Source organism: Fundulus heteroclitus, chromosome 11 (assembly GCF_011125445.2).
Source record: "Fundulus heteroclitus isolate FHET01 chromosome 11, MU-UCD_Fhet_4.1, whole genome shotgun sequence".
Taxonomy (NCBI): domain Eukaryota; kingdom Metazoa; phylum Chordata; class Actinopteri; order Cyprinodontiformes; family Fundulidae; genus Fundulus; species Fundulus heteroclitus.
Genome location: NC_046371.1, coordinates 25,476,742 through 25,502,250, shown reverse-complemented (window position 1 = coordinate 25,502,250; position 25,509 = coordinate 25,476,742). Strand labels below are relative to the sequence as shown.

The 25,509-nt window shown below is 42.0% G+C and overlaps 3 protein-coding genes across 4 annotated transcripts; 2 read left to right on the top strand and 1 right to left on the bottom strand.

Moving 5' to 3' along the window:
- Positions 1-5,507: 5,507 nt before the first annotated feature.
- Positions 5,508-6,317, top strand: defbl1 (defensin, beta-like 1). The gene is made up of 3 exons (XM_036143241.1): positions 5,508-5,773; positions 5,907-6,027; positions 6,119-6,317. The coding sequence occupies exons 1-3, from the start codon at positions 5,590-5,592 to the stop codon at positions 6,141-6,143; spliced, it is 330 nt and encodes a 109-aa protein (XP_035999134.1). The 5' UTR covers positions 5,508-5,589; the 3' UTR covers positions 6,144-6,317.
- A 3,377-nt stretch (positions 6,318-9,694) lies between these two features.
- LOC105929425 (piggyBac transposable element-derived protein 3) lies at positions 9,695-14,116 on the bottom strand. Its single transcript, XM_012867213.3, has 3 exons — positions 13,955-14,116; positions 10,139-11,270; positions 9,695-10,033 (listed from the first exon to the last, which is right to left on the bottom strand). Exons 2-3 carry the CDS (start codon positions 11,267-11,269, stop codon positions 9,713-9,715), a joined length of 1,452 nt encoding a protein of 483 aa, XP_012722667.2. The 5' UTR covers position 11,270; positions 13,955-14,116; the 3' UTR covers positions 9,695-9,712.
- A 1,567-nt stretch (positions 14,117-15,683) lies between these two features.
- On the top strand, positions 15,684-25,298 carry rnf167 (ring finger protein 167). 2 transcript variants are annotated; one of them, XM_021318807.2, is made up of 11 exons: positions 15,684-15,874; positions 15,993-16,101; positions 18,365-18,490; positions 18,601-18,681; positions 18,787-18,924; positions 19,003-19,090; positions 19,400-19,490; positions 19,653-19,758; positions 21,468-21,561; positions 22,648-22,728; positions 22,872-25,298. In XM_021318807.2, the coding sequence occupies exons 3-11, from the start codon at positions 18,386-18,388 to the stop codon at positions 23,270-23,272; spliced, it is 1,185 nt and encodes a 394-aa protein (XP_021174482.2). In that variant the 5' UTR covers positions 15,684-15,874; positions 15,993-16,101; positions 18,365-18,385; the 3' UTR covers positions 23,273-25,298. The 2 variants fall into 2 exon arrangements, with proteins under 2 accessions (XP_021174482.2, XP_035999132.1); XM_036143239.1 differs by having other exon boundaries at positions 15,684-16,101.
- The last annotated feature ends 211 nt before the right edge of the window (positions 25,299-25,509 follow it).

Sequence of the window (25,509 nt, the reverse complement as noted above, 5' to 3'; positions counted from 1 at the left end):
TAGCTCACTCTGGTTGCATACAAAGATTTTCTGATTAAATCACCGCACCGTGTTCGCCCTGTTGGCTTATTATATATTATTTCTGGGGTTCACCCTTTATTTTTAGCTGTTTGTGAGCAAACAAAGTGCTTTTGTGTCTATTTCCCATAACAAAGACCAGGTACGACCGGAGGAAGGATGTTATGCATGCACGCAATTTGTAAACAAGGAGAAGCAATGGAGCCCAGCGAGTCAGCAACACACAGCAGAGGTGCGAAAAGAAAGAGGTAAACGTAACCCTAACCCTGTAGATCGGGTTGATCTACGATCACACTGAGCTGTCACTTTACAGGACAGTCTACTGGCTCTTAGCTGCATCAATTGTCGCCATGTTGTTTTCTCATTGCTCTGTGGTAATATGTCTGCTGATCACGCCTGGTGAAAAATTATTTTCAGGCTCAAAAAGGACAAAGTAAACTGGCAGGATGAGCACTTTGCATGTATTGTTTAATTTGCAGATGAATATATCATTTTTTGTGGGGGTTTTAATGGCCACAGTACATGACTAGGCCTCTTTAATACAAGTTAGTCTCTATTTGTGATGTTTCTTGGTGTTTGTATCTGTGAGCCCGTCATTCTCTCAATCTTACGGTACTCTCTTCGCATTGCATGAGCCCTAACCAGCACACAGCGGTCAGCCCATCACGATGTTATCAGGCAGGGAGTAACGTGGGAGTTTAAAGTTTGTGTGTTAAAGGCACATTGACATACCAGGGCTTAACTTTCAAACGTCCTTGTTTGTGTTTCAGAGACAGGCCGAATACAACAACAAAGTAAGTAATGGCTGGAGACAGAAAAATAACTCAAGGTTTTCAACACGCTGGGACAAACATGCATGAGCGTGCAGCTTACATGGCTGTAAAATAGCAGAAAAAGATATTCATGAACCCTGCAATACTTTGACAGGGATTGACTAATACACATTTTAAATAAGTAGTTTATCTTAACAACTTTGTTATAAACAACAAATTTGGACATGGTTTAACCTTTTTTTAAGGTCAAATACATGGGCTGCACAGTGGCGCAGTGGGTAGCGCTGTTGCCTTGCAGCAAGAAGGTCCTGGGTTCGAGTACACCCCTGGGTCTTTCTGCATGGAGTTTGCATGTTCTCCCTGTGCATGCGTGGGTTCTCTCTGGGTACTCCAGCTTCCTCCCACAGACCAAAAACATGACTGTTAGGTTCATTGGCTTCTCTAAATTGTCCTTAGGTGTGAGTGTGTGCATGAATGGTTGTTTGTCCTGTTTGTCTCTGTGTTGCCCTGTGACAGACTGGCGACCTGTCCAGGGTGTACCCCGCCTCTTGCCCAGTGAATGCTGGAGATAGGCACCAGCACCCCCCGCGACCCCATGAGGGATAAAGCAGTTCGGAAAATGGATGGATGGGCCCTGACGTGATGTGAATTTTACACTTTCGACTGAAGTGAAATTTACATTCCCACACCCCCACCCACCCTTTACTCCGATACCTCTAGATAAGGTCCAGTGCAACCAGCTGACTTCAAAAGTCCGTTTATTGCAGGGGTCTGCAATGTGTGGCTCCGGAGCCACATGTGACTCTTTGGACCTTCCACAATGGCTCTTAAAACCTTTGGCTGACAATGATTGATAGAGAAACCATTATTTAAATTTTTACCGATATAATTACAAATGCACATTTTCCCTACCCTGGCACTCCAGATTGATAATGTGTAGCATTAGTGGGGAAAGGAGGGACACTCTGCTCCATATTGGGCAAAGGGGCCCCTAGTGCCCGCCTACCAAAGGTTGGTTTTAGCCAGTCACGGTGTCAAATGATAATGTATCAAATGCTGGCATGAGAAACCACAACAAGTTACGCTGGTCAAGGGACGCTTATTTGGAAAGTGATTGGAGCGACAATCATGGATTCTGACAAAACAGATAACGGTGGCAGCCACACGTCCGTCCTCCCGTGCTGCCACGTTTATTTTGGTTCAGCTGTGGCAGAGTGTTGTAAATTATAGATTTCTATACGGCACTGGGCTGTGGGCTCGGCAGCTCTTGCTTTCGTCACAGCTGTATGTCCCACCTTAAACCATAACACTGCAACGTGATTTACTCGACCCGCTTTGGTTCGGTCTCAAATGGTTGAGGCGGGAGCAGAACAAGATTTATTCCCATGCGTTTGTGAATGGAATAATTACTTTGAATTTCTACATCTTAATCACATTAAAAGTACCAGCAATAGACTTTTGGATCTTTTTTTCTTGCAATTAGGTTAGAAACTACAGTATGTGTTTTATTTTATTTTATATTTTTACTACATACGTTTTCCCAAAAGTCAACATCCCATGAAAGAAAGTATGCCCACCCTGTTTCAACTTAAGTTTATTTTAAGGCCTAGTAACGTAATAGAAATAGAATGGGATTCTTTTAAAAACTGACAACAAATTTCCCATGTCAGACATTTATCAAAAACTAAAAGTTTGGAAAATTCATACTTTATTAACAAATAATGTAAATAAAAAGAATTTGCAGACTTGAATATACACATTGTGTTATTTCTGAGACAAGCTTCTTAAAACAGACAGAAAAAAAATCTTTGTTCACCATTGAGCTCAAAGCATCAGATATAATATAGAAGTTGTAAAAACGAGGCCAAGTCTTGGAGGGTATAGTGTGTATTTAATAACAAGGTCTGATGATATAAAATATGTCTTTATATGGTTTCTGTACTGTATTGCACTCCATAAGAAACAAAACAGCATGGCATGACCTGAATTCAGGTCCTCAAATGTGCCTAAAATAAAGCCATATATAGAGGTCTTCTGAATGCTATCCTCATCCATCCATCCATCCATCCATCCATCCATCCATCCATCCATCCATCCATCCATCCTTCCTATGGTTTACCTTTCTTCTTCCGCTTATTCGGGGTCGGGTCGCGGGGGTAGCAGCTTCAGTAGGGAGGCCCAGACGTCCCTCTCCCCAGCCACTTGGGCCAACTCCTCCGGGGGAATCCCAAGGCGTTCCCAGGCCAGCTGAGAAACTTAGTCCCTCCAGCGTGTCCTGGGTCTTCTTCCAGGTGTCCTCTCGGTGAGACATGCCCAGAACACCTCACCAGGGAGGCGTCCTAACCAGATGCCCGAGCCACCTCACCTGGCTCCTCTCGACATGGAGGAGCAGAGGCTCTACTCTGAGTCCCCTCAAGGATGACCGAGCTTCTCACCCAATCTCTAAGGGAGAGCCCAGATACCCTGTGGAGAAAACTAATTTTGGCCGCTTGTATCCGGGATCTCCTTCTTTCGGTCACGACCCAAATCTGATGACCATAGATGAGGGTAGGAACGTAGATCAACCAGTAAAACGAGAGCTTAGCCTTTTGGCTCAGCTCTCTCTTGACCACGACGGACCGGTGCAGCGCCCTCTACACAGCAGACGCCGCACCAATCCGCCTGTCGATCCCTCGCTCCATCTGAACAAGACCCTCAAGATACTTAAACTCCTCCACTTGGGGCAGGACATGATACACATGATGTAATGAGACGCATTTAATGTAACCTAATATACCCTTTCTCAACTACATCCTTTTCACTTGCCCATGTTTCTTGTTGAAAAAAAACCTGACGAGTCAGTCCCTTATAATTTGTGTAATAAAAAGCGCAGGGAGAAAAACAGCTTATTGTGATAAGACGTGTGTCTGTTGTCAAGGCAACCTTGTTGTGCGAGCTCAAAAAAAGCATCCAGCGGTGTAGTCGGTTACACCATAAGGCAAATCCCCAGGATGTGTCCGTCTGAGGAAAAAGATCGCCATCAGCTGTGTGAAGAGCTGCAGCTAGGCCGTCGTGAATATTTCTGTGCATGCAAGCTTTACAATGGAGTGGCTGAGGCAGCGAAGCTTCTCTGCGGTTCTTCCACAATACGGCAGCGAATGAGTGAAAAACGAAAACATGCACAGTGTCAGTATGGGGCAAAGCCACATAAAACCAATCGGCTTGACTAACTTCTGAAAGCGTGGATGACAAAGGGCCACGTAACCTGTTATAGCTCATGACGACTAGAGTGCTGAAATCAGTGCTGGCATATGTGTGGATAAGAAGATCCGTGTCTGGCAGAAAGGAACAGGAATCTCATGTGTGTGTGTGTGTGTGTGTGTGTGTGTGTGTGTGTGTGTGTGTGTGTGTGTGTGTGTGTGTGTGTGAGAGAAGAATATTGATCAGCATCGGCGGCTGCAGGGCGGCTCCTCCTTACCAGCTCATTCACAGCCAAATTACAAAACAGCACATTCATCGGCTTGTTTTTTTCCCCCACAGCAAACCACCTCGATTAGCATAATATCCTCCTTGATTTGGAGAGGTATTCAATCAGGGAAATGCAAAAATACATGCATTTCCCGGAATACAAGCTCTCAGATCTTGCATTCAGACAGATAAAAACCTCTTATGAGAGAAATTTATCTTGATCTGAGGTGGTGAGCTAACTGGGTTTAAATGTATGAGTCCGTGTGGCATTTAGCTGCGCCGAGCAGGTAGAGCGCAGCTTTATATTTGTTCTCCTTTGAGAGAATTTCACATCCTCTATACTTGTACAGCAATGACTTCGCAGCACTTACTGTAAGTCTTGGTTTGGGTCCTCTGAGATCAGAGCATGTGGAGTGAGACATTTTTATCATCTATATTTATATAGTTCAAACCTAATAATGAGCTGCATGTTGTAAATCAACATATTTGGCATTGTAAAATATTATTGCAATGCCAAATATGTCAAAATGTAAGATATTTGTATTGTTTGTTTAACAGTTTAGCAATAATAATAACAACAAAAATAATCTGTCTGTGTGATTTGGTTGAATTGACCTTGTGAAGTGCCTTGGTGTGACGTGTTGTGAATTAGCGCAACGGGAATGAAACTGAATTGAATTGTTTCTTAAACGCCTTCTTTAGATATCTAAGATTCCTATTTAGTCAACGCATCTCAAAGATCTATTAGCACAGCCATAATAAATATATCTCATGATGAAAAAGGCTGATTTCACGTTTTAACCATTTCAGACATCTAATCATTCCACCGAATAAAAGACTAGCTCACATTCAGAGTACAGCCAACCAATATGCATTACTTTGCGTTGGCCTTTCACATAAAACCTCCATCAGATATGATGTTATAACTTGACTTGTGACATTTCCTGGGGGGGGGGGGTCAGACTTCTTTTATAGGGCGTTGTAACTGATCTTAGCCTCCTTTTTTAATAGTTGACGTGCCCATCAAGAAAAGACTGATGAAATATGAATGGAAGGACAATTTTAGAAACAACTGCAAATGTGCTTATCTTCACAGGAATGCCAGCTGCGGTGACGGTTTTGGAGGCCGCGCTCATTTATCACAGAGAAGAGAGCCTTGTATCCTCCAGGGAGAAAGAGCCAAAAAGAATGTGCATGTGTTTTAAATCGCATTTAAAACTGGCCGTCTTCCTCTTGGGAATATTTCAGCGACTTGTCCCATGACAACACTTTGGATCACGGGTCAAAAAAAACGCTGATGTCGTTTTCTTGTAATTAAGGAAGGCATGTTCTCCCATTAAGGCTTCTTGTGATGCACGGATATAAAAATCCGGTGACCGGCCTGCTGCTTCATATTAACTTCACTCCTCCTTCCCGACTAAAACTGCACACGGATCCAAACCAAACCATCGTTTCGGGGGCAACGCTGTCCGGCACAGACATGTTTTCATATCGCATAGCAGCTTTCTTTCTCTTACTCCTCTTACTTCTACAGGGTGAGTTCTGTTCTTAAAATCGATGTTGTTGTTTTTTTTGTTTTTGTCTCTTTATTTTGCACCTCGGTGGACTTTAAGGACGTTTTTTTTTTCAGTGCAAAGCATCTTGAAAACGTGCTGTTATCTCTCCTAGTTGTTGAAAATGAAGCTGCGTCGTTCCCTTGGTCCTGCCCCAGCCTCAGCGGAGTGTGCAGGAAGGTTTGCCTCCCAACAGAAATGTTCTTTGGACCTCTGGGCTGCGGCAAAGGCTTCTTGTGAGTATTATTGTGAAGACGCTCAATGCGAATACACTCGGCGTGTGTTATAGCGGCTGAAGGGCAACGTGTTTCGCTTTGTCATTCCTAGGTGCTGTGTTTCTCATTTTCTATGAGGAGGGCAGATCTGACCTGTACCTGCAGACACGCAGTCACGCTGAAAGATGTTCCACGTGTTAAAGATACAGAGGAGCAGGCAACACGTATGAGGAGGGATGTGTTTGGCTCTTATAACGTGGTGTACTTTGTAACCTTTAACTCTTTAATTAAATATTAACTGTTTCCCCCCCCTTTTTGCCATTTTTAATGTAGCACACATGTTTTGAATAAAATACACAAAAACGTTTCATCTTTCATGAAATTCGTTATTGTATTATTACAAACATGTTTAGGCGCGATAAGTTCGGATTTCAATTTTACTTATTCCTTTTACTTATGTAAAACAATGTTGGCCTTTTTCTGATTCTAAATATCCATACGTTTATTTTCCAAACCCCTTGTAATCAGGACAGGGTCGCAGGGGTTCTGCTGTCTTATGTCCACTACAATCTCCTCACAATGTCCATCACAAAGCAACAAAGAGACGGTCAACTCTCTCGGAACGAGCTACCCAGGGTAGCTATTTCCACCTCACACAAGAATCACTGCTGGGGGTTTCAACAAGCTATTGTCGACACCCCGAGCTGCTAAAAACCATTTTAATGAAACTGGACGACTAACTACGGAACAGCGTTAAGTTCAGCTGGACAGCCGAGAACGGGTGGTTGTTGGAAATGCTTTTGGCAGGCTAAAAACACAGATGGCGTTGCATTTTCAAAAGGACAGACTATGATGTTAAACAGGTAAACATCTAAGGTGCTGTCCCAAAAAAATGGCTAAAAAAATAAAACAACTGGACTTCTATTCTGAAGCTGAAGACGTTTCGCTGATCAGTTCCAGGTGAATTTACGCATGAATCTAAGCTCCAATGAGGCCTCGCCTGCAGGTCTACAAGCTTCCTGGATGGGAAGCGAAACGTCTTCAGCTTCAGAATAGAAGTCCACATGTTTTATTTATTTTTTACCCATTTTTGGATTGATCATGACCTGGATTACTGAAAATCTTCACCAAGATCTAAGGTCCTGGTGCGCTGTGAGAGTCATGGGCGTTTCCACAGACACTACTCGCCCAGCTCGGCTCCTCTCTACTCGGTTTATCTCTCTGCGGTTTGTGTTTCGACCGGCCTAGAAAACGCCTGCTGGCAGTGGCTTTAGCCCCCCACCCCCGCTCGCAGCATTGACATTTTAAAGAAATCTGCGAGAAATGGTAAACAATACATTTCTTTTGTTATAAATAAAAGCATAAACAAAAGAAAAACAAATGCACGTTTGTATAATTGTATATGCAAGATTATCTTGGATAGTTTTCAAGGATAAAGTAAGCCACCAGGATAAATATCTGGATTACACATCAGCGGTGTGTTTGAGAGAGACACTTACTTGGTCTACTTGCTCTAAAGCTTGCCTGGGGGAGTTAAAATCTACGGCTTTATGAGATTTATTTCTTTTGTCCCAGCCATGACGGGGAGAACCCGTTAACAGTGGTGAAGATTTTTAACCGCAGTGAAATTATATTTATAGGTGAGAACTTACAGGTGCTCCTCTGACTACAAGCCCCCCCACCCCCACCCGCTATACTCAGGCAGACAGGGTAAAATGAGAGAAGGCCTCTGTAAATCCACAGATCTGATGCTGCGCGTCTGTTTACAGAAAACTGAAGTGTCCTTTTTCTGTTTTCCTTCAGGCTTAGTTCATGGTTTGCAGCACATGCAGCAGAACAATAAATAGATCTGCCAGTAACACAGCTCCAGTGTGTTGATTTGTGCACGTTGCGTGTTATGAAAGAACGAAGCTGAACGTGTCTAGAATCCAGCCATTTTTTGTGTGTTTTTTTTTTTTTTTTTTTCCATTAACAACAGCCATGAAAACCTTTGGCTAAGATATAACGTATTCTTGCTATTATCCACCTCTCTGTAGTTCATTACTGAAAATAGGCTTAAATTAAAACAACGAAGTAAACAAACTCTTTGGACTGCCTTTATTGCACATTATGAAAAAGGGGTACTGAAACACATGAAACTTGAAACGCAACACGAAAGAATAGAAAATAATCATTATAGAATCATTAAATAGTCCTGTCACTCTTTTGTAAAGTGTGAACATTGGGATCCCTGACAAGAGAATTTACCCTTTAGCAAAGGCACTTGAGGTGATCTAGGCAACAATTTAACCGACAGCACAGCTAAAAACAGTGTTAGTTGTAACATGTTTTCCTGCACAAGTTGCTCGAGCAGTCCTAGAAAGGCCTGATAGAATGATGCATTCTGGGACATCTCCTCCATTCCCAAGGCTGCTTCCTGTTGTGCCGTATCTCGTGCCGTATCTGGAGTTGCTCTTTATACCCAAACAGTGACTCCACTCCCCTATCAGCGCAGCCGCCATCTTGGATGGGTGCCTCACTTTATTGTGTATGTGTGTTTTGTCACATTTAAGGTCTGTTTCATTTGATCCATTCATGCGGGTCTATCTAGGAACAGAATATGTTTTCCAAGAATAAAGCAGACAGCTGGAATGGACTCAGGAAGGTGGAGTTTTGGTTGCAGCAGCAATTTCAATGAGTGACAATCAGAGCAAATTGTATTTTTGTCAGAAATCTGGAAACAACCACAGAGTGGTTTACTTGTTTAGAAGGTGCAATATTGCGCATTAATGTTGTGAATGGAGTTTAAACAGAAGTGATTCTCCTCATATTAGGCAGCCTTGTTATTGGAACAATCACAGCAGAACAGTTGTGGTTTTTTTAACCCACTAACTGAACAATAATAGTGCCGACACTCTTTCACTTTTTAAAAATAATTAAAACATCTCTACTTCCATGTCTAGTCGAGTAAAAATGAGATGCAGGGGGTAAAAATTCCATCTCAGGTAACAGCTTTACCATGACAGCAAAGGCGCCCATCCGTACTAATAGAAAAGGGGCCGTAATAGAGAATCATCTGGATTCAGGCGGAATAATAATAATACATTTTATTTGTAATGCACTTTACATTTAAGAAAAATCTCAAAGTAAGGTAAAACCATCATAGAAAGGTAAAAGCAAATTTTTTTTAAAAACTAAACATTGTAAAATACATATGAATAAATAAGTCAGGGGCATAATTGTAAGAGGTTAAAAGTCAGAGGGAAGTGAACAAATGCTTATGTTGATCTTAAACACAGAGAAGCTTATTTCTATTATCCCAGTAGCAACCCTTTAGATTTTTTTCATTTTGCCACTGATAATTTAATGCCTCATGAAACGTCAAAAGACAATGTTAACCCTGTAAACCCAGACATAGAAAAACACTAAAAATGTTTTTTTTTTTTTCAACCACTCAGATGTCGTTGTAGGAGGCCTTTGAGGCTGAAAATGAAGGGTTTTTAAAAATGTTATGTTTTTGTAAGTTTTTACAGAAATGTTGTAATATTGCAACATTGGGCTAAATGGGGAGCAGAATTTCCTGTATTTGTACTCATTGTCTGAACAACAATACAGAACAAATTCATTTGTAGGGTTTTGCTTTTGTCCCAGAACAGTATAACATGAAAAATAATCCCAGTCACGTTGCTATGAAGTTTTTTTTATTTATTCCAGCAAAGAGAACTTTTTATTCACAATGATAGTCCCAAAAACAGTTCCTGTCCTCTGAAAAACAGAGGCGAACATCGCACTTGCTGCACTGGGTATTCGTATACCCTTTACTGCAATGTCTGCAGCGTCCTCTCTTGACCTTCATGGGGAAATGTCCAGTGAGGTCCATGCGCACATCGAGTGGAGGGTGTGCACATGATTTCTTGGAGGGACTATTTGGACTCCCATCATCTGAGGATGGTCTCTTCCCAGCAGTCAAAGGACTCTCTGCTGCGTCTGGGCTCCCGGTGCCTGATGATGGACGTCCTCTCCTCGGAGTTGTTAGCGTTGAGTCCATCTGATTTGAAAAGAGAAGAATCAATATTAGTAATCAATTCATGCATGTGTCAAAAATGCATGAAGATGTCGCAAAACATGGCAAATAGGAGAAATGGATTCTTACCAGGATGAGAGAGGATGCTAGCTGTGCTTGGAACTTTCTCATGTTTAGCGTCTCCTTCTTTGGCATCGCGAGAGCCTGACAGTGCCGTTTGTAGAGGAGCCAGGCGTTGACCACGGCGAGGGTGATGGTGTGCCAGAAGATGTACATGTACCAACGCCGGGATTTCAGGGCGAACTTGTATTTTGCTGCAAACGAGGCCAACAAATCCACACCTCTCACGTATCTGTTGCAGGTAGCCACAGCATCGCCTGACAATCCAAGTTCAGATTTGACGCGGATTGCATTCTTGCTGCCCCGGTAAACGTCAAAGTCAAGCATCATGCCAGAGATTCCAGCTCTCACCCATACTTTGAACCCCCACGGGTGTGGCTTGCCTCGCATATGCTGCTTGATGCTGATGAACTCCCCCTTGACAGGAATCGCCATTTCAGCCACAGAACTGTGCTCTTCCGGTACCACCTGCAGGCATTTCTCCCTGAATGATTCAAGCCATGGTCTGAGTTTCCACAGTTTGTCCCTCTTTTCGATCTCTGACGCCGTCAAATTGTTCACAAAATGTAATTTTGCCAACAGAGATTGGAATCTGCTGCGTGGCATCACATCGGCAACAGGGGGGTGCCGTGTATCTGTCTCCCAGTACATACGGCTTGCAGCCATTTGTACCAAGCCCATCCTCAGGTACATGCCCAACATTTTCTGTATTTCCTTCGAATCAGTGTTAACAGACCTTCCATCCTTTTGAACGCTGTACTCATTTGTACTTGTTGCCAGAGCTTGAATCATGTTCTCTGACACAAACTTTTGGAAGTATTGCAGCGGTGTGAGGAGGAAGGTTACGTCGTCTGTGCCAGGTGGACCAGAAAAATCAGTATTGGGAGTGATAAAATCGTTATTTTGCCTGGGATATCTGTCACGGGGCATGGTGCTTTCATTTTCTCGGGGCTCAATGTCCACATTGGCTGGGGAGTCAGAGGGCTCTTGGTTTCCTTTGTCCACACGGGGATCATTGTCTGACTCCTCGTCACTCGCATCAGTGTCATCAAAGGGTACGTCCACGTCACTCTCTCCATCTTGGACGATTGCAATGATATCCTGCACGCTGTACCGAGGATCTCTCCTTGCTGCTGGCATTCTGAAATGGAAAAGATAAAACTGAAACAAATGTATATAGTACACATACTTAGATTCTAGATAACCTGCAGGAAAAGACCAGGTGGTGGAGAGATTGATTTTAATTTGAAGTGTTTACACATGGCACTGAAGTACCCTTTTCACACATTTCACTGGTCACACAATGCTGTGTGGCCGACCAATTGTAAACTCTGATTATCATCAAAATGGGAATGCAAGTAGCCTCCAACTTACAGCCACACCTTACAATAGGGTGTTTTCACTGACGTCACTGGCCAACTTCCGGTCCGCCATATTGGGTGGCACACTTCCTTATCTCTAGTTGTCTTACACGTATTATCGTATCGCGAATGGATAAGTACGCCAGCACGCTAGAGCGACCAGATAAGGACGTATATCTGAGGAAATGTTCCGTGATCGACCATATGGACCCGTATGCCCTCCACGGTGCCTTGTTTAGCCGTAATCCAGATGCATTACCTGGTGTTCGGTGAAAACCCTCTGCACACTCTTGAGGAAATGAGAGCTTACAAGGATCTAGAGGCTCACAACCAGTTCACATCTGGTTATGTACATCAAGGAAATCGCCATCATACGTGGACGGGTGAGTTTTAATAAGATGGTAAAAATGTAAACAATCCGACGCAAATGTGTCGCATGCTTCTGCGGTGGCTGGCGGCCGGCGGCGGGCGGTGCGCGAAGGCGCACCGCCCGCCGCAGGGCGGACGGGCTCTGGGCCGATCGACGCCGCTCGCGGCTTTAATTATTTAAGCAGAACAATGACCAGTGCAAAATTAAGTTGTATTTACCGTATTGGCGCCGGTAGGAGCTGCAGATCATAAAGCCAGCAAACAGTGGGAACACAGCAACTCGTTCAAAGGTAAGCTGCGCTCAGACGGGTTAGCACATGCTAACCGTTAGCGCTAACAACCACTCGCGCATGTAATGTACTTTTAACTTGCTGCTATGTGTTTCAAACGTTTAGAACACACTCTCATTGACATTGGGATACTGTGGAAAGTTATGATCGGTCGGCTTACAGCCGCGATCCAAGCGAGCCGACTCTTTGTTATCGCTAACAGTTGTTCTCCGTGGTTGCGCCTCCAGGCAGGAAAGCGGTGGAAAATTAATCTGTTTCTATGTTTTTCCCATGGCGATCATGTGTTGCGCTGTTACAGCCCACAATACAGCAACGGTTTACCATGGTTGAAATCAAGTTAAGGTGAAATTAATCAAATTAAAACACGGCTGAGAGAGGGAGTACAGTATGCGGTAGTCATAGGCAGCAGAGGCGGCGGAGGCAGTCAACATGGCAGCCGCGGAAAGTAATAAGTCATGACGCCCAAGCCCTATTATTAATATATTCTTCTTACATGTTTTAAATACTTAACAGTTAATTACCTGTGACAAAGTGAGCACCGCAGACTCTGGCGTATTCCAGCTTAACACCGTCCAAATCGGCACTGGATATCCGTGTCAGCCATAGGTGATGGCGTTGTTCAGACAGCTGTTTTTTTTTCACACTGATTCACTATTACGGCTGGTAGGCGATAGAAAGAGCGTTGATCTCCACCTCCACGGGCCGTGCAACCAACCATTAAACACGTTTTCCCCATTGTTCACTTCCAATACTGCCTAAGGCGTCATACAATGCAGGTCAACGGTGCGAAACGACTGCCACCCAATATGGCGGACGCGCTGAGTAGTCACGTGAGCGTGACGTCAGCTGAAAACACCCTATTCTGAAGAGCAATGCAATGCAAATGCCCCCCAAGCATCCCCCACACCTGCTTTGACTATGAATCGATACGAACATTTTCTAATCAATAGCAAAGACAAAGGGCAGACATGCACGAACAGAATTTAATTTTTCCCTTATCCCAGAAAAGGGAAAAATGCTGAGTGTTGAAGGTGGCTAGAAATCCTTATAAGTAAATTGAAATGATTAGATATGGGAATATATCTTTGCATATTAGGTTCTAACACATAGATAGATAGATAGATAGATAGATAGATAGATAGATAGATAGATAGATAGATAGATAGATAGATAGATAGATAGATAGATAAAGGTTATATTGGGAAAAGTTCCTCTCAAGACATTCCTGTCAAAAACAGGGTTGTTTTGACTACCACAGTCACCCGACATTGTAATATTGCAACAATTACAAATCAAGCTCTAGATAAAATGTAGGGCACATTTTTCACAATAACTACATATTTACATGTTGTAGATGTAACCACATAAATAGCCTGAGAGTCCTGATAGCAGTTTAGGCTACTATCAACCAGAATTTATTAATATATTTCTGGGACAGAAATACACCACACCTCAGTATCCTTTAAAATGTATTAATAAACAATAACAAAACTGGTAAGAAAGGGAACCTTATAATGACATCCAGTAATGTCATTCACAGAATAACCAACTTAGAATCTTCTCTGGAAATAGCAAAGAAGGAAACTAGTGTATGTTTAGTTTACAGAAAATAGTCCTTCCGTTCTGAAGTCTCTACTACTGAAGAGAATAGAGAAAATAATTCACCCGTTCAGGAGTCCAACAAAAGGGTCCTTTTAAAATAAAATAAAAGCTGGCCAGCAAAATAAAATAAATTAGAGCTCTTTTATATCGTGTGCATGTGTATGTAGTGCAGAGGGGAGCTGGGGAATATGTCTGTGTCTTGCCTGCAGGATGATCAGGAAGTTTCAAAGCGTCCTTCGTGAGGACCGGGGCATCTCAGCAGCCTCTCTCCCTCACCGATGAAATGTCACAGTAGTGAACTGGAGGAACACAGACTCAACGTGTTGCTCTGGTGTCTCGCACATTGCTTAAAGCCCGCGATTTCCATTCGAAATCACTGGAGTGCTGATTTGCCCGAAAAACTGAAGTCACTGGCCGCCATCTTGCTACTCCCTACTCTCACAGAACCCCATATAATTTGGTTGCAACAACAAGCAGTTTTCTGGCTGTGTGAAAACGTTTGACGGGCAATTTTACAGTCAGTGGATGTACTAACACTATCAAGTACTAGGAAATTAGGTGCTGAGATATTATCAGCACATAATTTATATATATATATATATATATATATATATATATATATATATATATATATATATATATATATATATATATATATATATATATATATATATATTAGTACATAACATAAAAGTATATGACATTTGGCATTTTAAAAGTCTTAAGCCCCCCGTGAACATGGGAAAATCATCGTTGTTCAATGCTGTAGCGCACGTATTTCCTATTGTTACTGGGGAGTACCAATATGGCGGCTGGTGGCTTCACAGCGACGTGGCGGAAACCAGCTGACTGTCGCGACAGTACTAAAAGAGCAATGCACCCTGAACGCACCTACAAGTAACTCTAGTGACCTCTGGGTTACATAGACACTGTAATAAACACAGAAAAAAACATGTAAAGCCTTTTACTTACTTCAATCAGATAAATCCATTCAAGTAAATCGAGGGGATGATGTTCAAGCAAAAATCTGGAGGTTGTGTGAGTTCTTTACCTGAGGGCAGGCCTTGTATACAAATGTAGGACCCAATAGCGTGTGAGACCAAACAATAGGACCCAATGAGTATGTTAATGCAGTTGAACCAAAAAAAAAAAAAAAAAAAGAAAAAAAAGAGGGTGGACTAAATATTTTTATGGTCCCAGATAAAAGAAACTCATGTATCTGAGCATATAAATTAAGGAGTTGGACAAGTATTTTTCTTTACTTGCTCTGCACCTACGGTTTTAGGGTCTGTCCTTGGACCATATGTGACAGAGCTGTATGTGATTGTTACATTAAATTACCACCCAAGCGTTTTAAATTCAAATATTAAATATGTTCAACTTGAGTGCTGTCAAATAGGGATATATCCATCTACCGAAAGCATCAGTTGGATATTTGGCATAGTCCACCTCAAAGTTGTATTTTTCTGAGGTAGGCACCCCTGGAAAATATTTGGAAAAAGCCCTAAATGGTTATGTTTTTACTGCATTGCCATAATATCTCACTGAATGAATTATAAAACATTAACATTTCAGTTGATGACATTTATTTAGTGGAGAAATTTCACTTATCAAGAAAATACAAAACACTTAAACAGACCCCCCTAGGATAATGCTCACTTGCTCTTATTTTATAATAAATCATAGTTTCATCTTAACATGTAGCTAGTATCGGAAGCTTCCACAAAATTATTCGTTTGATCCTTTTTTTTTTTTTTTTTTTTCAAATATTATAAAATGAACCAAAGAAGTGCGGTACGCTTGGCACTGAAAGCAGAGTTTTCTTCAGAGCTCAACAATCCTTGAGCCCCAGGTGGGTGAGGACTCAGATCACGTCGTTCTCACTTCCTACCAGATGGTGGCGGTAGTGCGCAAACAGTAGGTTGCAAGTTGACAGCCAGCTGAACACAACGACGACCACGAAGAAGAAGGCGGAAGGTGTAGCAAACAAACAAACCATAGCAGAGAGCAGCTAATTTAGGTCGTGGAAACTTTAGGTTGCAGTTTCGGCAGGTTAACTTCGGATAGACGAGTTATTCTTACTTAACCGGCTCTGTCTAAACTTTATATACGGCTTCCGAAAGGTCCTGGAAAGCCGTCATCTAGCATTTGCTAACTCTAGCCAAACGTCGGCTGACCTCAAGTTAATCCTTTTCGTTTGCTTTGTTTTCTGCTGGAAATATAATCATATAAACCATATAGAACGGTTCGCATAGATCAAGAAGAACAGCCTGGTTCGTTTAAGGAATCGTAGTCAGACGGCTGGAGTTTCGTTCACACCCCACGGTGCGCAACCATAAACGGGAATACGGTAAGTGCCTCAGAAATATCACATAAATAGTATAGCTTTGCGTAATCTCCGGCTAGCTGCTTTTAACTCTGAGCAATGGTCTCATTCAGCGGTTTTCTGGTTCCTCATTGGAGAACAGCTGACTCGGCTTGTTTTAAAGTATACATGTACAGGGAGCTTTACTAGCTAAAACACTTTACTTTAACTTCGACGCTTGGGTTTAGCAGGTTTAAGCGAAGTCATGTTCACACTAACCATTGGCTACAGTTTTTTTTTTCTTGCAAAGACAGAAAGAGCCACATTTCGCCGCATCTGCAGTTTTTTCTGGGAAGTACGTCTCCAAAATTTGCTCATCTAGTTTTTTTTTTTTTGTTTTTGTTCGCCAAATAGCTCAAATTCAGTCGGATTTGACAGAGAGCGTTTGTAATTCTAGTTTTAGTTTGCTTCAAAGTTTGGTCGGACCAACACACTGATGTAAACCACCGCGTTGTATCTCCGGCTGTTTGTTTATTTATTGCTGATCCTGCTGGAAGGCGAACTTCCGCTCGCAGTCTCCACTCTGTTCTCACCAGCCTTCCTGTTTTTATGACGGATTTTCTTTAGGGGCGTCAGTGTAAAGGGGGGCAGAAAATGCCCATTGCAAAGATATATGTTTATTTACGCGTAAATCATAAAAACAAACCCAGAAAACCCCAAAAAGAAAAACAGATATCCCTTTAACGCCACTTGGCCAATATGCACTGCTTTTTGTTGGTCTGTCAGGTAATTTGCAGGTTGTGCCTGTAATACTAAGCATGTAGTGTGTGATGTAGTAGACTGTACAAGAGTTCTCCTTGAGGTTTAAAGAACTGGGGTCTCATCTCTAAAGCCATGCACGTGCACCCCTCTGTAAATCCCAACTGCGCCTGAACGTTTGCATACCAGGTAACGCCTCATGGTCTGCCCCCTACACTCCCGCATTCAGGAGCAAAGAAACCGACACATTTCCCAGAAAGGGTTTAAACGTCGCATGACATTTGCATGGAGTGGTCATCGTCTGAGGAGGGAGGAGACTAGGAAGGATGGGGGTTTCCTCCCCGAATATGAAGGGCATTATGCGAGATTTAGGCCCCGTTTTTGGGTGTATCCCATCTTTGCAAATGGGAGCCCTGATCCCTGTGCGCAACGATGCCCCAACAGTCGTCGGTTTTAGGCAGAGACGTCCTTTGTCATTTAATGTGAAACAAAAGAGGTCTAGTGAATAAATTTGCATTCTGAAAAGCAGAGTCTCAGCCCCTGCTAAATGACAATCGGGTCGGACTAATGCGTGCAGGCCGGCCACTTCAGTCTGCATATCTGTGTGTATTGCCATTACAAAACGACTTGAATCCTCCGCTTTCGAATGATAATGTTGACCGTAATCAGCAGTTACGGCGGTCTTCTTCCTCGCATTACGAATCCCTGGATGTTTTATTCTGTCCTGGATTTTCTTTGAAATCTAAGCGTTTTCAATGTGTGCCTGTCTGTATAAGTGATAAACGAATGTAGAAAATAAACTCTTGGCAGTAACTGTCTTAAAGTATAAAGCTTAAGCTGCCCTAATTTATACTTTGGTGGTCGAACACCTATGACCTGAGCAAACAAACAAACTTTTTTCTAGACTATTGCTTTCTCTCTCTCCCCCTTTTCCCTTTTTTTTGTTTAGGGAATGATGTAAGGTTGCAGCATAAAATCAACTCTGATGCAAATTTTACTGGCAAAATATACAAACCAGGACAATAAATAAGAAAGTTGAATTTTGTGTTCAATTTGGATAAAATACTTGCAATTTTAACTTGTAAAGGCACTCGGTTTCTTGCTCTTTACCAGTTCAAACTGATGCCTGCAATGAAGGACACCACCACACAGCTTTTTTGTTGTTGTTTTTTTTTATATCCAAGTAGCACTCCCGCATGCTTCGACTGCAATTTTAGTCAGAACTTTACCAATACAACCTTAACTTTATTGGGGGTTGAATCATTTTGTGTGCATCTGTATATCCAAGGCTGTGAAATTCTCCTTTCAGGCGTCAATAAGAACCTTAAAAATGTTAGAGTGAGATAAAATGATTAAACAAGCATCGGTGGATGCTCAAACAGGAGAATAAAACACGCAAAAGTGGATCTTTTTTTTGTACCCGTGTTTCCAGTTTTTTGCTATTTGCCTTAATTAAAGCGTATGCCGTTTTATTTCATTATTTAATTTTATTTGACAAATGTACTAATGTTTGATCACAAAGTATCACGGTGTCTTTTCCACATTTCAGTGTCCCTGAAAGCAGCCGAGGATGGCCCGCCCCGGTGAGCGGGACATGCAGACTCAAAAGAGCGTCCTTTTCCTAGTTTTCTGCTGCATGTATGTTCCCTCCCCAACACATGCGTATATATTTGTCGTAAGTACAATGACAGCTTTTAAATCGCTCACAGAGATGATATTTGTCTAGAAAGTAATTTTGTGTTCATCTTCCACTCATATCGTGTGGTTTTTTTTTTTTTTTGCCAGCATTCTGACAATATGACCTCCATGTTGTTTGAGGACCTTCCTGCTTTGTTTGGACCGCCTCTTCCCAAGCAGGGGTTGATGGTGAGGGCAGACCTTTGTTTTATTTATCACCGCACAAAGATTATCATTGACAGTGCTGATTTTTTATTTTTTTTTAATATATATTGTACGTCTACATCCTAACAGGGAGTTTTGGTGATGTCCCATCCACTCAACGGTTGTACGACGATGGATCCGCCTCCTCCTCTGCCGACAAGCTACGACGCCAACACCACTAAATTTATCGCTCTCATTAGGCGCTATGATTGCAATTTTGATATAAAGGTGAGCGGGGTTGGACATCAGATGATCGCTGGTGCTTGTGACACAGACTGAGCTTACGTTCTCCTGATACTGTTTCAGGTTTTCAACGCACAGCAGGCCGGATACAGCGCCGCGGTCGTTCACAACGTGTACTCCGACATTCTTCTCAGTATGAACTTCAGCAATAGTAAGTGTTGATCACGCTCACCTTGGAGGCTTAAACTTGGACCTGGGAATGAAGTTTCAGTGGTTGTTTGCATTCAAGTGCTTAAAGGGGGCCCTGTTTTAGAAATGGATGTCACGCTGCACTTTCTGCGTCTGATTCAATGCGACGCACGGCTTCATTAAGTGGAAACGAGTATCGAGTTCTGCGCCTTTCCGTGGCTTTTATATGCGTGTGTAGTGGAGTCGGGGGTTACGCCACGGTGGACCCTCCGACAAAAATACGTTCAGCTCTAAATGTAACACGTTTAATTTTGTCGTTTTCCCGTTTCAGAGACTTTTGCCGAGCAGATTGAAATTCCCTCGGTGTTCACCAGCTACTTCGCAGCACGCAGGCTTGAGGAGATCATAAGTAAAGAAAAAGGGTGAGGGAGGAAAAAAATCCAGCTTGTAGAAAATACTCTTGTAGTTACTTATGAAAACTTCAAAGTCATCCTACTGTATAATTAGATTTGGACCTGACAAGAATTACAGCCTGTAGACCCATTGTTGCGTTTGACACGTTATTTTTCTCTCTTTGTCGACAGAGCCTATGTGATACTGAAGCCGGAGTTCGCTTTCCCACTTTCATACTACCTTATCCCATTCACCGGGGTAGTTGGCATGATTGTTCTTGTGATGTGCATAATCCTAGTAAGTATATGGGACATGGGCACTTCTTTCTCTAAATAGATTTAATCTAGATGCTCGCACGAGGCTATCTGGTAGATCTTTAAGGAATGTTTCCGTTTTACTACCCTGAACCTTTATCCCTCCAACTTAAACACCGGGGGACCCTCATTCTCCTCTCAGCTGTTTTTCACTGTTGATGCTGTTTATGTGAACTATATCTGATACTTCTGCGCTTATGCAGGAACGTTATGCAGTATGTGAGGCGGGTGGGATGAAGCATTTTCAGCTGTAAAACTATAACTGATTAGTCTTTCAGCGTCTTCACTCTAAAAGTCATCTTCGGCTGCAACAAGTTTCATGTTTTTTTTTTTTTTGGGGTGAAGAGCTTCGAGTTTTACTCTCATTTGTGGCAGAAGAGACAAGAGGAGATGCAAAATGAGATTACCGCCTGTTTTTCTGCAGCCGTGATGTCTGATTATTGTCAGATGGGTCACACTTTGAAACCAAATTAAGATCCTGCCAAACTCTGAGGAAGCGGCTAGCATTAAAGGGGCAATAAGCGAAATTTCATTGTTTTAGATAGAAAGCACTAAAAGATAGTTTTGTGAAGAACTAACGGTCTTTTTTTTTTTTTTTTTAAACGTCACACGTGTGCCGCTTACTCATTCCCTCCCCATAAAATGCCCCTGCCAGGCCCAAAATGGAGGAGAGCACGCCCCTCAGATCAAAACGTTCTCTTGCTAAAGTTATGAGTTACTTACTTGTTCACTTCACATGTTCCTCTGAAAGGTGATGCTGTGTTTTGATCCTCTGCAAATAGGCTCATAGGAGCCGATGGGTGAGAAGGGGAAATGGGTGGTGGAGCGGAGATGGAGAAAGATGTGGCTTGTTACACATTTAGTTTTACTCTACAGACATTGCTCCGTGCTCACCACCTAGTGGTGAAAAATCACGTATTGTTCCTTTAGTAGACATTTGGTAAATTAAGCCAAACAATGTTCCATCAGAGCACTGCTGCACACCCGCCTTCTTTTATTCCAACTCAAAACTAATAATTGGTCCACATTTTTTACAGGCTTGGGCTGGTTTTACATTTTTGTCAAAGTGGTTTGTGAGTTAAAATGTAAAAGTTACCAGAGAATACGACTGGAATGACCGTAGATTTAAAAAAAAGTGTACGCTCTGCAAATCGGCACTTGAAAGTTTTGGGGTAAACTCAGAAGCGTTGGCAGCCTGTCAGGACAGGTTTCTGGGATAAAGTTCAGTTTGAGTGAATACTTTGTTACCACAGGAGAAGGAAAATGGGGAGAAATAGTCCCTTTTAAAGTTGTTTTAAACGGTTCCTGATTTTGTTCTTTACATTTGTTATGTTGGATAGAAAACAAACTTACATATATCAGTTAAGTGTCTTGAATATAAAGGCAAACATATAAAAGTGTTTTGCCTTGTACTTTGGTCATGATCACTGGAGGCCCACATTGCTTTTTTGGGGACAAAACGTCATGCTCTTATTATTGTCTTAGAGCCGGCTTAACGTTTTTTTTTTTTTTTTGTTTTTTTTTACTGGGCACATGGCCTTCCTTTGTCTCCTTTTCTTCATTTCTTTCCTAATTTCTTAATTAGCTTCTGTGGATAAGGTGCGAGTCCTAATATAAGCTTAATTAAGAGCGTTTTAGTTTGTTGAATATGTGTGTGTGTGTGTGTATAATGTTTCTTTCTGTGTTGCTCAGATTGTACGGTGCGTGCAGTACAGGAAGCGTCTGAGGAAAAATCGCTTGAGCAAGGAACAGCTAAAGCGCATTCCAACTCACAAGTTCAGGAAAGGTAACACGGCTGTAATCTCCCACTGGGATGGATTGGTGTTTCTTCTGTGTGTGGTGTGTATGTTGCCGGGAGCGTTATCAGAAGGAGTTTCTGATTTGGGTCTTTAAAGATGTGATGTTTTACTTGCTTTTTTGGGATCAGGGTTTCTTATCTATCTATCACTAGTCATCATCTGAGTCAGTAATTACGCGCCGCGCCGCGCTCCGCGCGCTGCGCGGCGCGCGCCGCGCGCGCTGCGCGCGTCGCGCGCTCGCGCTAGCGAGCGATCGAGCGCTATCGATCGATCTATGGGCAGCGACGGGCTTCTAGCGACGTAGCAGCCGCGCGCTAACAGCGCGAGGAGAGACGCAGATTAGCTAGCTAATATATATCTCTATATCTATCTATCTCTATCTCTCTATCTCTATATATATATCTCTATATCTATCTCTATATCTATCTCTATATCTATCTATCTATCTATCTATCTATCTATCTATCTATCTATCTATCTATCTATCTATCTCTCTATCTATCTCTCTATCTCTCTATCTATATATATATATATATAGATATATATATATCTATATCTCTCTATCTATCTCTCTATCTCTATATATATATCTCTATATCTATCTATCTATCTATCTATCTATCTATCTCTCTATCTATCTCTCTCTATATATATATATATCTCTATATCTATCTATCTATCTATCTATCTATCTATCTATCTATCTCTATCTCTCTATATATATATATCTATATCTATCTATCTCTCTATCTCTCTATCTCTCTATCTCTATCTCTCTCTATCTATCTCTATCTATCTCTATCTCTATCTATCTCTATCTCTATCTATCTCTCTATCTCTATCTCTCTATCTATCGATCTAAGTTGTTTTTTTTGTCAGTTCATTTTCACAAGTCTTTAAAATAGAGTTTTGAGGGCATGTCTGAGCTCCTTTTTGTTGCAGCAACCTGCTGTCATTGGCATTATCGTGACATAGTCCATCCACTGACCCGTTCCTCTGTTAATAAGTTTCTCTTTATAAAGAGGGGAAACCTGCTCCTCGTTCATCAGCTCCTCGCTTTGCTCTGATTTCAGGAGACGACTACGATTTGTGCGCCATCTGTCTGGATGAGTATGAAGAAGGAGACAAGCTGAGAGTCTTACCCTGCTCGCACGGTAAATATCTTCTACCGTCGTGTTGTTTAAAAGTCTAAAAAGGAGAGATTGCTCGGAAATCCTCGTCGTGTTTTTGCGGGCGTTGTGTACATGTTCAACTCTCTCTCATTAACTGCTTGTCTGGTAACTATTTTGCATCTCAGCGTATCACTGCAAGTGCGTCGACCCTTGGCTCACCCAGACCAAGAAGACGTGTCCCGTGTGCAAACAGCGCGTGACCCGAAACAACCCGGAGCACTCCGAGTCCGACTCCGAGGAGGAAACCGGAGGTCGGCGAGAGGAGGAGGCGGCAGAGAGCGAGGGAGACTCCGAGCGCACGCCGCTGCTGCGCCCGTCCAACCCCGGCTCTCCGTCCCGGAGCCCAGCGGCCTACTCAGCCACCACCACCACCGCCCAGTGCCTCGTCTCTCCGGCCGACCACGACTCCCCCGTCCTGGCCTACGAGGGCTACTACTCCCCGCAGGAGGACACTGACTCAGAAAGCAGCGACGGAGGAGACGACGACACGGCTCGGCTCATCGGTAGGAAGGGAGTGGTGGTCTGAACTTAACCGGGAGAACGATGGCCACGTTTTAGCCCTGATCCAGGAAAACAAGCGGGGGAGGAACGTCTCGCCGTTCGAGCATGCTCAGTTGGCGGGAAGATTTATCGTCGGCTAAAATGTCAAAATACTTTCCACGTTTGTCGATTTCGAGCGAATCTTTTATCGAGACGTCAGCGGGCGACATTTTTTTTTTTAAGAGTCAACGCAGTAATCTGTTTCACCAAAGTCAAAATGTTAAGGGTCACTCGATTGGACGCGGTAACACTAGAGCTCGCATGTCTGCTCACCCACTACTCGTCACGTTTTGTACCCTGTGACTTTTATCACACTACGAGACCAGACCACTAGTGCAGCCGCAGGTTAACTCTGACAAAAAGTGGCCAAAAGGGTTTAGATGATCCCATGTAGGAAAGCTCCCAGTCATTTTCCCCTTTTTTAAATAATCTCTTTAGATGTTTGTACTATAGGGGGGGGGGGATTCTCTGTTTAATTTTACTTTTCCTAAGAGGACTAGATTGTTTCTGTTTTGGTGATAAATTATGCTCTAGTAGAACATAGGAAACATTTTACACCTTTCTGCTGCTTTTACAGTGTTGTTGACGTTGCTATGTGGGCTGTTAAGTTTTTGTTTTTGTTTTTTTTAGCTGTTTCCCATTTGATTAAGTTGAGTGAACTCAGGTTTATTTCACAATTAATGGTCAGTTGGATTTTTTTTAGTAAAAGAAACAAGTGCAAAAAACCCAAAATCAACTATTGGGTTTGGTTGTATAAATGAAATTCGTAGGGTTTTTTTTTTTGCTTCGCTTTTACTTTGTGGAAAATAGATCCATACCTAATTAACTTCTTTATTTTCATTTTTTTTTTTTTTTTTATCTATGAATAGGTTGAGAATTGGGTTTCTGAAAAGCGGTTTGGAGGGAAAGTGCGTTGCCTTACGTCAGCCTTGACATTCACTTGTGTGTTAAATGTTTGCAAATCGCGTAGTTTAGACACTCCTGTCCCAAGTTTTTCTTTTGTTCTTCTTGTGGAGCTGCATCTTTTTCAGATATTTTTTTCAAAAAACTTTTTTTAAGTACAGACTGCCTGTGTTTTTATTAGCAACCTAACACCAGGATAGGTATAATCACATTAAGGTTGGTTATGCTCTTTTTTTTTTAGATGGCCTGTTCGGGGTCAGTCCTGCTCATTTACTTAAAAAAAGCCTCACAAGTGGAAGTCCTAAGTAGTTTTGGCCATAATGTTTTATTTCTAAAATGAAAAATAAAACTTTAAAATTAGCTCCGAAACTCAAAACTATTGACTACTGTTATAATTTGTGTGTCTGTATGACTCAAACCATGTAAACAGGGTCTTTTTGTTGTGTGTGATCATCTTTTCTTTACCTCTAACAAGCTTTCTGTTCATAAATGTACATTAAAAGTTGTGATTTATTTTTTTTTCTATGGAGAACTAGTGCAATTATTGTATCATTTGGTATAACGAGTCCACGAATCTTTAAACAGAGGAAGCCCTACATATGAAGAGAATAAATTGTGGGCAGGGTATGAAGCTGCAACAATAGGACTGTAGGATTATTAACATTCCTTCACATTGTACTGCCCAGTGACCCTTGCACTGTTGGGGATGGATTTGGACCTGTTCGCAATAGAAGAACTGTTTGAGTTCACTATATACTTCAGATATCTTTTGTACTGTACCTCTTTTTTCCTATGTCTGAGCTTTAGACTGTTGACGGAAACAAATGGAAATATATCATCATCAGATGTTAATTATCACAGAATTTGTTTTTTTTTTAATTTAGGATGTGCCTAGGTTATCGAGACACAACAGAGTTTATGAATCAAGATTGAGAATGCATACGGTGTCCAAACGTCTGTGAGAGGTAAAATTAAATGTGTGATTTGTGAAAGAGTAAAGAGAACTGAAATGTTGCCATAATATGTTGAATATGAAAAGTTAAGTAATTTCTCTTCACAAATGCTCATTGAGACATAATTCTTGATAATAAAGCCACTATGAAAAAAAATGTGTTGAGTCTTGTATATTAACATCAGTATTTGCATAGTATACAACTGAAGTTGTTATTCAGTTCAAAGCCTTCAGCAGACCCCAAACGCTGCAGCAAGACTCCAATGAAAATTAAGAAAAGAGATAGTTTGCCAATTTCCTGTTTAAATCAAGAATATAATTTAAAATTCACACACATAAAGCCCTTAATAATCAAGCTCCATCATACA